A 13,395-nucleotide genomic window follows, 5' to 3' on the forward strand; every position below is an offset into this window, starting at 1 on the left:
CGACAGATATTGTTCAAGAGTGCTCTTCACGTGCCCTGGTCCTTGAGCATATCCACGAATATAAATTGCAACCAATCCCCACACCCCAACCAATCCCTATACCCCAGCCAGCCCTGCGCTTCTTAGCTTTTTCCTTTCATCTTATCTGGAATATAAGGCTTCAGTACAAAGCTTTGATTCAATAGATTCTATTTAGTATTTTACTTATTATTTCATTTTCAGTTTAACGGAAATTGTTAACGGGCGCCAAAACTAACGGCAAAATAAACCACTTCCCCCTTATTCGCAAAATTAAAATTTTACAAAAATTAAATTTAATTAATTTTTTTTATTAATTTTCATATTTAAAATGAAAAATAATTATTTCTTTTTAATTTAAAAAATTATATTTAAAAAAATAACAAAATAATAAAAATTAATTAAATTCTTTTTCACAAATAATTTATTTCAAAGATAGCTTTAAAATAAGCCTAGAATTCAAATCTCTCCAACCTCATCCACAAGCCAACAACTCATATGCACATACTTGAGCCTTTCCCTCTTGCGAATGAAATGTACAAAAAACGCATATAATTTTCCTGCCAAGGCTCATCCTACGGCTACTGCCAAACCTAGGAGATCCAAGATTCTAAAGCTTAGAGAAATTAACATTCCAACTTGAATATAAAAAGTAGGATTAAAAGGTACCAAGGACCAAGGACTACATGCTCACTCAAGGTTCTATTTTGGTGGTTACTGACCTCTTGCTCTAGGTATAAATAATCTATGTTGCAACTTGAACAAGCTCTGGAGTTCAAAATGTAAACCAAAAAAGCATTGTCCAACTTTTTCTGTCGGCCAGTTAGGGCAGAACATTATCGGCATGATACCAAATGCATAAAACCCAGAAGCAAGTCCTTAGCTTCTTGTTTTTTTGAAATTAATATTTCTATCAGATAACTCCATTAAAGACCCAAGATGCGACCCAATCAGTAATATACAGGAAAACTAATCCCATGATGAAAAGACGATCAAATTTAGCACAATGTCAATCATCAAAACCATGATAAAAGAGCTGAAGCTTTAAATTCATAATTTCCTGGTTTAACTCGAGTATCGCGTACATATCAAAACATTACCTAAGAAATCCAAAATGCTAAGCATTCCTCTTCAAAAACAACTTTCAATTGAACCGCTTACATCCCATAGAATTGTCAATAATCCACGAGGCCTGCAGTTACGGATAAAAAATAAAATCATTTTAAAATACACCAACAGAAAACAGAAAAAATAATGAAAAAAAAAAATCTTGTATGACTAACAGCTGAAATTAGAGATTTTTGGATAGGAATGTTAATTAAAAGAAATTAAATCATGGGACCAAATAGCTAGGTTTTAAAATGGCATAGGCCAACTTGTGTATTTTGACAAACCTCAAGGGGGCTTTTAGTAATATTACCCCTTAAATAGCAGGGGCACAAAATATTCCCCTAATACCTAGTTCTTAGAGCTCTTTCATTCTCCCTCATATTCCTTTCTGCTCAACTCCTCTATTTTCTGTTTCCATTATTTGTTTAAAACACTTGCTAATTTTTCAACAATAACACTATCTATTTTGTGTGTCACTAGGTGCTTAGAATCTGATTTTGTTTAATTTTCCAACAAGTGTTCTCTTCAAGCATAGTGTGTTTAATTAACTTCCAATTAAAACATTGAAGATTGTTAACTTTAGTCAACTGGACAATAGAGCTAACATCTTGATCATATTACAATATTTGATCTTAAATTTAACCTTTTATTAAATTTTTTTTTCTTTTGCACCTAATGTCACTCAGGTGCTCACATACACCTTGCACCTAGGCTCCAAGTGCCCTTTGCACCATAGTACGCCTTGCACCTTAATAACTACGGCATACGCTATGGTGCATTGCGCCTTTAATAATTACACCATACACACAAATCCCACTACTATGAGCCTAAATTTTCCCTTTTTCAAACATGGTGTCCAAAATCCAAATATCATAGCAAATTCAAATGCACAAAGGGTTAACTAAAAGTTGCAGCTCTCGCTTGATCCACCCACGTAATATCAATTTCATCTATTTGATGACATTTTCATTCTTCATTTCATTTGTGAAACTTATGTTAACTCTTAAAAAAGCCCACAGTACAAGAAATAAATTTACAACTTTGTGTACAAGTTGAAGTAGGTATTGGATTCCAATGAACACAGAACTGTAGGTGATAATTCTACACTATCCAAATGGCTGCAATTTTTTTTTTTTTACCACGTAAGTTTCTCATAGCACAAACTACAAACATTATAAGCCCACGAATCAAATCATCCAAAAAGCAGTTTAAAAGTTGATCCATTCCGTGAAAGTTCAGAGATCCAAATCCAAGATGTGCACGTCAATTTGCCAAATCAGTATCTTAAAATCAAATCCCAAAAATATGTATTACTGTTATTAATCGGAATTTCAACTACATATTTTTAGAAAGTGAATATCCATTTGGCAAATGACCATCACAATTATATATATATATATATATATATATATATATATATATATATATATATATATATATATATATATATGTCATTACCTAACCAGAACCGACAATGATGTTGTTGATCGGAATGAAGATTAATTTCACGAAGAATCCGACGAATCCCATCACCACGAAACCAATTGCAGTACGGAACGCGACCTTGGTAAATTCTAAACCACAAACCAAAAATTAGATCCCTAAATTTCATAACCAAGTGCGTACAGATCTAAGTAAAATAAGGACAATATCGACTATACCCTTGCGGTCCGGCTTGTGGCACCTCTTAACGAGGCGGACGCTATCCTTAGCGAAATCTCTGAGAGGATCAAAGACGGAGTCCAAGGCATCCATATCGCTCAGCTACAACGAAAACCCTAGATCTGTTTAATTGGGAGATAACTGAGCTTCCCCCGAAAGAGGCAAAGGAAGGATTTTATTAAAACGGGAATAACGACTGGGACAAGTTTATTGCGAGTGCGGCGTGCCCCCGTGGAAAAAAAAATTATTTAAAAAAAAAATTAAATTGTTTTAATTACACCCAATCTGTTAACGTGCAATCATAAAAAATTTAAAATCTTCTTTATTCATTAGCCGGCCGCTAACCGCTAATTGTCACTAGCTAATCCAAAGTCAAAACCTCTGAATCAAATACTCGCTCGTGAGCTTCTTAGCTTTTTTAGCTTCTTTGAGACAATTGCTTCATCTGGCGGATTTGATCATGCCTTGCTTCTAAACCAAGAGGGAGATATCCAAATTTCACTAGACAGCAATTCCGGTACATGTTTTAGTTATCTTATTAGGAGCTATTAATCTCGGATGCTGCTTAGTCTTATATGCGAATTTAGTTTTCCTATTATGGGTTGTGAAATAATCAAAACAGATGAGAAAGCAGAAAGTTGAGGTAATTATCTCACGCGATCACTTAATTTTTTAAGTATTATAATAAAAGTCACTAAAATTTATTTATTTTTCATAAAATTTATTAATTTTATAAAAATTATTCTGAATTGAAATTAAAAATTGTTAACTATTTTATAAATAAAATTATCTATTACTATATCTAGGAGTGTACAAAGAAACTAATAAATTGATCAATCTGACTAATTTGAATAAATTCAAGTTGAAATTAGTGATTTTATATATTTAAATATTGATTATAGTTTGAAAATAATTATAAATTGAATTTTTTATTTGAATTTCGGGTTGACATGATAAAAATCAAACTCAAACCGAATCCAAACTATGTATATATACATATGAGAAATATGAAACTAACTTTTTTTCATTTTTTTATTTTTATTTATTTTTATTGAATAATATATTTTAAATTAATATTTTATTTTTTAATTAATGCATGATGATACAATTATGAAAAAAGTTTAATAAGAATTAAATTATAAAAAACTAAAAAACATTAAAATAAGTAAAAACCACTCTATTTATTATAAAAATTAAACATATGTAATTTTATAATTTAATTTATTGATTTCAGTTTGAATACTATCAAAGTTAATTTTTTTGATTTAGTTTGACAAAATATATTGAACCCGTCCAAAATGACCCGTGTATGCCCCTAGTTGTGGAGAAGAAACAAAAAAAAAAGGAAGCTTGACAACAAAAGAATAGCCGGATGTGTTTTATGCATAATATTTTTTTTATTTTAAAAAAATTAAAAGAATAAAGTAATTTTATTTATAAAATAGTTTAACTTGAAAACCTCTAATTCACAATAATGATAACTTTTATAAAATCAGATTAAAATTCTATGAGTTTTATGAAAGAAATTAAATTTTAATAATTTTTATAAAATATTCATAAAATTGAGTCATACTGTGTGTAATATTTACTCAAAGGTTGGACAATTGATGGGAAGAAAATTGGATAGAGTCAAGAACCCTCCAAGGTTAGCTTCCTAGATTTCAGTATTAATGGGTAAATTTCATTTATGTACATAAATTTTAGGATTGGTAACAGCATGATATATAAAGTTTAAATTTTTACTTAAAACCTTCCAAATTATAATAAAGATAACTTTAAACTCCAAGTAACTTGCAATAGTCGGTTTAAAGGTAAAATGGTGACATAATACATATCTTCTTTCTCTTCTACTGTGTATTCCCTCACACTCTCTTTCAACTTTATTTTGTTTTTCTCTCTTGCATTTAATATCTTCTTTGCCCTCTCGGCTTCTTCTACATTATCTCTCATGACTTTGAAGAGAACTTCATCCATTATCTATTTAATAATTTCTTTTTACTTCTTCGGAATGTGAAGACTCTAGTGTGTAGAAATGCTTCAAGCTGCAAAGTATACCATATCGGAATTATGGCTTAATAAAGGAGCAGTATCATGTTATTGCATTTGCCATTCACCCAAAGAGAAAAAAAAAATTAACAATAAAATAAGACATGATTTATGAAAATGAGAATAAAAAAAAAAAGAAGTAGAACAGAAAAATTGCAAACAAAAATTCTCTCAAGATCTATAAATAAAAAATTTCAAAAATTTCTTAAAAAAAATAGAAAAAAAAGTCTACTCATTCAACGTGACAATCTCTCATTTTGAATCACCTTCCATACTTCCCATGACCTTCAATCCTATTAATCTCGTATCAAATACCAAAATATGGCATAAAAAAAGAAAAATAAAAAAAGAAAAACATCATTCTCATGGACTTCTTTTCTCTCACTTCATACCTCTTTTGGCAAATATCGTCAAACTATAAACTGTTACCCATCAAAAATTTCCGAAACGAAAAAACAAAAGAGAAAAAGAGGAAAAATAATTAGAACCCAATAACAAGGCATACAAGGAAAGAAAAGAAAAGAAAAAAAAAACCCTTCCAATAAAACCCAAATTAAGAAAAAAAAAACCTAGTTTTCAACTTAGCAAAAAATATAGAATTAAATCAAGGCAAGGGGAAAGGAGATTATTGTTTTTTTTGTTAAAGTTATTTTTATGTTAATTGATTTTAAAATCATAAACACATACACACACACAAAACAATCGATGAAAAAAAAAATTAAGTTAAACCTGATGGGCTGGATGTTTTGATTGTGGAAGAAACCTATCTAGCAGAAGCCAGTAAAACTTGAGAAAGAAGAAGTCACTACCCAAAATTTGTTATATACTGTATCTTTTATGAAATTAATTTTTTTGATAGGTGCATGTTATCCTATTTTATAGATAAAAATCTCAAATTGATGAAGATATAAAAATTAAGTGGATGAATAGGCTGAAGTAACTTAGATCTAGATGCCCTTATAATACAATTACTAAGGATGGAGTGGATGGGTTTCAAAGCCGCAAGAGAGGAAGAAGAAAGAGCCGAGAGAATGAATAGTTGGAAGGATGGAGAAAGCCTTAAATGCAAAAGAAAGAAATAAAATAGAGATGAGAGAGAGCGAGAGTGATATATGGTGAAAAAGAAAGAAAGGGAATAGAAAATTTTTAAACCTATTTGAATGTGATATATTATCATTTTACCGTTAAACCAGTGATCGTAGATTACATAAGGTTTAAAGTTATTTTTCTTAAAATTTAAGAGGTTTTAAGTTAAAATTTAAAATTTACATACCATCCTGTTACCAATCTCAAAATTCATGTATCATAGATGAAATTCACCCCAGTATTAATGAATGCAGGACTTCAAAGCTGAGATTTGTTACTCCACAAACAAGAGTTTTGGCGGCTGAGCCATAGACACAGCCACGGTTCGATTCTACCTCAAAATTAAAATGGTTCAATTTAGAATTGAAACCGATCAACTTCAAATTGACTGAAACCATTTTTTAATCCGATCAGAGTTTACTGGTCTAAAACTGAATTATTTCCTTTAACAAAGAAAAAAAAAATTAAACAAAAATGTTGACTGTCCAACTCGATCAAAGCCAGACCAAATCAGAACCAAAATTGAAATCAGACCAAAACCAAAATCAAAAGATCCTTCGATCCAATTCTAGTCGCCCTGGCCCCGGTTTCAGACCTTGGCCAGCCCTAAGCTGAGCTCCAGGGAAAAGAGATCATATGAAAAATGTGAGGAACAAATATTGCCCAAAACAGCCACCAGAATATCAAAGAAATAAAGTAGCGTTCTATGTGACGGGATGGCACAAGATCAGGTCCTTTTCAAACTCATAATCTTACATAAAAAGGCGAAGTAGAAATGAAAATAGAGATTTCAAGTATGATCTTTCAGAAGCAACATTCAAATTAAGTATGGGACAAAACAGAATCACCAAGAAAAGGATCACAAATCAGGAAACTGCACATTAGTTATAATCAGGCATGTTATGACAGAGATTGTATGGCGGTTAAAAATTAAGTTAATAAATATCTAGTTATACCGTTACAATTAAAGACAGCTTCCATAAATAATAGCAGACACGTACGTTAAAGATCATAAGCAAGCAAAAATCCATGTATTAGCTGAGGCCCATTGCCTTCCGGGTGCACCACTGAACACCACTCCATCTCACTTGCTTAACTGCAGAAACAACATGGAAGAAAGGTTGGTCAATTGTGTGGAAAAGACTGATGATAAAATAACACAATAGTTTTACTAGGAAGAACAAAGGGGTAAAAGACAAGGAAAAAAAGAAGAAGATGAATAAGCAGATTCAAACTATAGCCTGTGATGAAGGAGCAGTTACTTTGGACACAGGCGTTTTAGAACTCCTAGAATATGAATTTTTCTGATAATAAGGATGAATGTGTCAAAATGTCTTTAATAAAAAAATAACAAAAAAAAAAAAAACCTGTTTTCTCTGAGGACACAGAAAATAGCCAGCAATAGACTAATGAAAATTATTCATGAAAACTATTCGGTAATAGGTACAACTGAAAAATAAAAGTGAGGTAATTTAACAGATGAGATAAATTTATATTCCCTAAGTTCCTAATATAAAATGGCACTCATTGTACCAAACAGCATAATACAGCCTGGTGTTCATTTCAGCTTGAGCAGATAATTTTATAAATATATAAAAATATCCAGAATTGCCCACGCAGCACATCTTGTGCATGGAAATATAGAATAATAAACAAAAATATAATTTCTCTTCATTATTTCACATACCAGACTACTTTAAGGTAAACATTTAGACTATTCATCACGACAACAAAGCTGCCAAGCTGGTACATTACTGTTACTGATATCCACTCTTTGAAATGTGAAAACAAACAATGTTGTGTTATAAATTCATGATTTCATTTCAAATTTGAGATCCCGTTAACTAATAGTATCAAAGTTACTTAGACGTGAAAAACAACAGGTGATCTTTCCTTTCCCATCCTTAATCCAAAATGAGACAATTCTTGCTTCCTAGGATAAATAGGTGATGGGGCAGGAAGAGTGGTAAAAAAATTCTGGTAGAGGCATATATACTTGGGTGGGCAACCATATGAAAAATCTAAAACTGATATGGCAACTATGCATTCATATTAAAAAATTCTAATGCAGACATCTTCCAACTCAAAAACAGATCTGAGATGTCAAATTGCACAGACAAAATGGCATAAGACCTAATTCTATACAGCAATAATTTGTTGGCTTGTTTACTGATGTGGAACTGTCTTGTAGTTGGACAATAAACACGAAATGTAGGTCTTCTTCAGTCTACATAAATTATCTGAAACCTTATATAGAGACCACCACCAGCCCCAGTCAGCTTTTTACATACACCCATAAACCAACCCCTCTGTTTTGCACAAAGTTCCTGTGACTAATGTTTAACTACAGAGAGTAAACAAAGGAAAGAGAAATATCAAAAAGTAAATGACTTTGCTGAGAAAATGCCCTCTTTAAGAAGGTCAATTACATAAATTCAAATTGCAGTTGCAGTCACCAATGATGGAAACATACTTGTAAGGGCGGTAACATAATGGCCACAGCCTACGCAAATTTTTTTGATAAAATTGCATAGTTCATAAATAATAAGCATAAATACCCCAAATTAAGACATTAAATCCTCATTCTCAGACATCATAAGTATTAATCAATTTAAAACTAAAATAGCTAAGTAGATAGTAAAGAACTAACCTTATTACCACCAAAATGAGTGTTTAGGAGGTTATTGATTATCTTGACTTTGATGATCAAAGTTCAAAGCTTTGCTTATTAAACATGGATGAAGCCTAAACCTTTTTTTGACATTATTTTCCAATTACTTGTCTATTTTAATAAAAATAATTCTAAACATTAGCTAAAAATTAGAGAAAAAAAGGACAATAACCAATAGATCGAGCAAACTAATGCTTCATACTATAAATTTCATAAACATCTTAGCATAACCCATAATTTTCTTCAAAATTGAGCAAAAACACCAACAACAAAGACAAAATAACTCACACTTTACAAAATACAAATGTAAAAGTGAGATTAATTTCTCTCCTTCACGTCAAATGAACCTTCACTAATTGATGATCTTGGTTCGAAAAATGAAGATTTGTAAAAGATGACAAATTTGAGAGCAACAGAAGTGGAAGTGCAGAAACTAGAAAGAAAATAAGCTCTTTACCTCTCCGCTCCAAAATAAAAAGGACTCTGTGCCCATGTGAGTAATGGTCATCGCCAACTATTTAACGGCCTCTACCATTACATAATGGCCATTACCAATACCTTTTTTTTCTTTTGTCATTCTTTAACATGGGTAACTGTAACACCCCCTCAAAAACTTGTGTTTAACAGCCATTAGGTTGCATAACAGACGTTATTTAAAATCACGATCGATTCTCCTTTTAACGAGTGGTTGAGATTCATTTATATTTTTAATCACAATACTTGGTTCAGTTCTGTGGGAATTTTGACATTAGCAGCTTGTGGCTCTAGATATTTTTAAGATATTTCCAGGATTTGTGTTTAAAGAAAAAATTTCAAGGATATCAAGGTTTGTTAGAGGTGACTCAAAGTAATTATTAAAAAAAAAAAAAAAATTGAATCAACATTATGGCTTCTTCCATTTAATAGGAAAAATTGATACCAAAAGAATATGTTATCTTGAGAAATACACCTAGGCCAAGATCTAAACTTTTAACTAGCTTGATACAAATATGTGAAAAAGTTCTTGTGTAAATAAAGCGAAACTCAAGCCAAAACATAGGCTTTTATGCTAGAGGGCATGTTCCCAAGTAACAACAGGTTCCAAGTATGGACTCAAAAACAAGACATGAGATGTACCTTGAAGATAGGAAAGGCCAAACTATATGAGGCCGATAGCGAAGAATTAAAGACATAATAAAAATAAAATTTTGTAAAGCCAGCTGCCATCCTTTCCTGTCCACCACTGACCCTTGACTCAGATATTGACCTTCCCCACACGTGTACAGCAATTTGAAGAGGAGGTGATTCAGGTGAAACACCCATAGTTTTGTTAAAAAGTAAATGGTTTCAGAATCACACCTATGCTGATGTCGCATCACGTTGACTGAGAATTCACCTACCAGCTTTTCCTTCATAACGTTTTTGAATTTCAAATGCAAAAGACCAATTACAATTCATTACATGTCTGGAAAAGCTGTCTCCTGAAAGAGAAAGCTCATGAGCCTATTAGACCACCACCAAGATAACCTAACACAAGTTTTTCAGTTCTCATCTAGAGCTCACGCTTATCTATTTCTGGACAAACCATGCTTCAACAGGGGAAACTCAACCATGTCTCATTTCCAAATTTCACCCTAGAAAAAATGCTTATTTTACTGGTTCAGAATGAACCGAGATTCAAACATAAGCCTCATTGGATTTTTAACACCCCCCCACTCTACAAATTCCAGAGAAGAAACAGAGAATAGATACTTCTTCTTTTTTTTTTTTTTATTTAATAATAGAATAAATATGTAGCAGCACTATTATGAACATGTTATCTAAAGACTGGGTGCTTTCTCTCTTTTCAGGAAAACTCCCTCAATGACAGCCTAGTTAAGCAATACCATCAAAATAAATGTATCTGACAAATTTATCTCATGGTTTAAAAACCCTGATAAGCTATTCTATAAGCAACAGAACCCTTGTTTTCCCTCATTCTTCAATCCTTACCCTAATGTGGCCATTCTAATTAAAACACTGATATCACTCAGATAATCAGTATCAAACAATCCAAGGTTTTGCTAACATAAACTTCTCTTTTATGTCACTCTTCGTTTACTCTTTTCTTAACCTTTTAATAATTCCCCAATGGAAACCATTTTCATTGATTAACTTAATTCAAATTCAAAGACAGATTTAAAATTTAACTAGTCATGTATGCCTAGCTATGCTCGCTAGAGGGATAATGAAAAGGCTGCTTAAGTTATCCATATGCCACAATCTGGAAGGAATTTAGATGTACCAACACAACTATGACCAACTATCGCATCCTTTCTTAGTGTAAAAGATTAACTTGCTCTTCCAGTGGCAAAAATCCAAAAAACAGTTCATTGTCAGGTAATGCAACCAACATAAACGAAGAAAACCCACAAGTAAAGTATCGACCACTTAAAGCAAGGGCATGTGAAATAAACATATGCCCCACATTATTCACACAAAATCTCACACAAACTCCACTCCAATAAGTTAAAAGAATCCTCCTTTATCAAAAGCCCTAAAAAAATCATAGACCCATAAAATCTCTCCTTTATCTTAGTGCACCTAATAATCTATGGTAGTATGCTGCCAAAAGAAAAATTGAAGGAGCAACCATAAAACAAAACAGCTAAACAAGAAAATTTCAAACACACAGCCTAAAACACTCAGTCCAATCGTTCTCCCTACACCCAATAGAGCATTGTGGCCCAAAGTCTCTATTGAAAAAAACCCCATAACCATTCCTCACAGAATCATCACAACAATACAACAAAGCCCATAATCTAAATCCGAAAGGATTCCCAAAAAAAAAAAGCACAGAAATGGCCAAACAAATGCATGCTCACCCTTGTCCATCGAGGTTTCCCTGTCCACTGCTGCCTCCGCTTCCATACGAAACATCCTCCGCCGCAGCCGTCTGCCACACAGACTGCCACGCCTGTGAAGGTGGCTGGACATAAACTCCAGTAGGATCCACGGCGGGCCTCCCAATCATCATTCCTCCAGGGCCGGCACCAGCCGGATGCCCCATCGGCGGATAATAATAAGGTACTCCGCTAGCCGTGGCCCCTACCATCCCTCCCAGCCCAGCCTCATCCTTGATCTCATCTCTGGGCACAATGTCCACCAAGAAATCAAAAATATCAGTCCTGGTAATGGCAGCAGCGATGTCGTTTTTCTGAAGAGTCCTGCGCTTGTTCTCCTCAGCGTGAAGCCAAGACCGTATAGTAAGCTCCAAAATGAAGAGCTCACACGCCTTAGCAAACAGAATGGGAGCCTCGGCGGAGATCATGCGAACATCTTCATCAGCCTTCATGATCTTCTTGATGCGGGCGAGAGGAAGCTGGTGGTTCTTGAAATCATTTACCTGCTCGATCTCCTGACGCTGGTAAGACCAGAACATTTGGAGTTGCTGCTGCTGCTGCTGGAGGAGGTGGTGGAAAGGGGTTGGAGCTGGCGGAGCAGGGGCGCCACTGGTGGGAGCCTGTGGCATGTAAGACCCAGATTGGGCTTGCTGGCTGCTGGCGTCCATCTGATTGGCTAGGATTTCCCCTTTTTTTTTTCTTTTCTTTTTTTTTTTTTAAAGATCGATTTTTTTTGGGTTGACAAATGTTAGTGTTTTGGAGGTGTGAGAGAGAGGCTTGTGCTGTGATCTGTTGGATTTGGTTTTGGTTTTCAAAGGGTTTGGGGAGATGAGATGAAGGGATAAGGTTGAAGGAGTAGAGAGGGTGTAGTGTTAGGCTCCGTATGATTTGGTGATTTAGGACTTTTGTTTCCGTCCTCCTTATGGAAGCGAGATTTTCCCCATGTTTGCTTATCCAGTACAAGTGCACCCCTCTACTATTCTATTCCTCTTTTCTATTCATTTATTTCAATTTCTTCAATATTTGACACCTTCACCAAACACCACCTTTTTTTTTTTTTCTTTTTCTTTTTACCGTTTCTAATGGAAATTCGTTTGTCGAGGATAAAGATGTTACCGTTTCCATAAAAAAAAAAAAAAATGTTACCATAAATTTTCCCATCACTTTTTTAGATATTTGTGAGCTATGCTAAAATAACAATTATTTCAGTGCTTAAATTAAAAAATTAATAGAGTATATAATTTTAATAATAGAATAAAGAAATTATTAATAATATTTTTTATAGCATTTTGTTGTAATTATTGATATTATTTTGAAATTTTAATAAAAAATTTTGAGTAAATTATTTATAGTAATTTATACTGAAAATCACACTTTACATATTTAATCGAATTGTCCTCAAATTCACATCATGTCGAGCTTGAGTTTGATTAAGCTAATGATGATCATGTACAACAATTTTATAGTGAATAGAGTTTGATTATTTTTAGTAAAAATTAATCGTGTTAGGGTTTGATTCATTATATTCTAATCAGATTATTATTGAGTCTGACCTACCCTTGATTGGATTTTGGAGTGAGCTATATTAGATAATATTTTAAAAATCTTTAAAATGGTGAACTAGTTATTATGAAAATGATTTCAATTTAGGTAACCATAAAATTTTTCATCTTTTATTTATTGTGGTAAAAGTCATGTTTAAATCCATTTGGAGTTAATAAAAAAAATTAACCTACACTTAATTATCATGAAATAAAAATAAAAATATAAATTCTATTATATATATCTAATCTTAAATTTATGATTAACAAAGCCATCTTAAATTTATAATTAATCAAATTTAAATAAAAATTTTTTAAGCATAAATGAGTAATAAGAACCCATATCAATACGCTTCTTTGTTGAAAATGGTTGGCTGCAATTTGGAGACGTTTTAGTCAT

At 32.7% G+C, this 13,395-nt stretch overlaps 2 protein-coding genes across 2 annotated transcripts; both read right to left on the reverse strand.

The window, feature by feature from the left end:
* Positions 1 to 1,046: 1,046 nt before the first annotated feature.
* On the reverse strand, positions 1,047 to 2,999 carry LOC110671933 (protein transport protein Sec61 subunit gamma). The gene is made up of 3 exons (XM_021834560.2): positions 2,790 to 2,999; positions 2,587 to 2,702; positions 1,047 to 1,210 (listed from the first exon to the last, which is right to left on the reverse strand). The coding sequence occupies exons 1-2, from the start codon at positions 2,881 to 2,883 to the stop codon at positions 2,587 to 2,589; spliced, it is 210 nt and encodes a 69-aa protein (XP_021690252.2). The 5' UTR covers positions 2,884 to 2,999; the 3' UTR covers positions 1,047 to 1,210.
* Positions 3,000 to 6,779: 3,780 nt separating this feature from the next.
* On the reverse strand, positions 6,780 to 12,424 carry LOC110671908 (nuclear transcription factor Y subunit C-1). The gene is made up of 2 exons (XM_021834531.2): positions 11,437 to 12,424; positions 6,780 to 7,018 (listed from the first exon to the last, which is right to left on the reverse strand). The coding sequence occupies exons 1-2, from the start codon at positions 12,120 to 12,122 to the stop codon at positions 7,015 to 7,017; spliced, it is 690 nt and encodes a 229-aa protein (XP_021690223.1). The 5' UTR covers positions 12,123 to 12,424; the 3' UTR covers positions 6,780 to 7,014.
* Positions 12,425 to 13,395: the final 971 nt, after the last annotated feature.

This window comes from Hevea brasiliensis, chromosome 13 (genome assembly GCF_030052815.1).
Source record: "Hevea brasiliensis isolate MT/VB/25A 57/8 chromosome 13, ASM3005281v1, whole genome shotgun sequence".
NCBI lineage: Eukaryota > Viridiplantae > Streptophyta > Magnoliopsida > Malpighiales > Euphorbiaceae > Hevea > Hevea brasiliensis.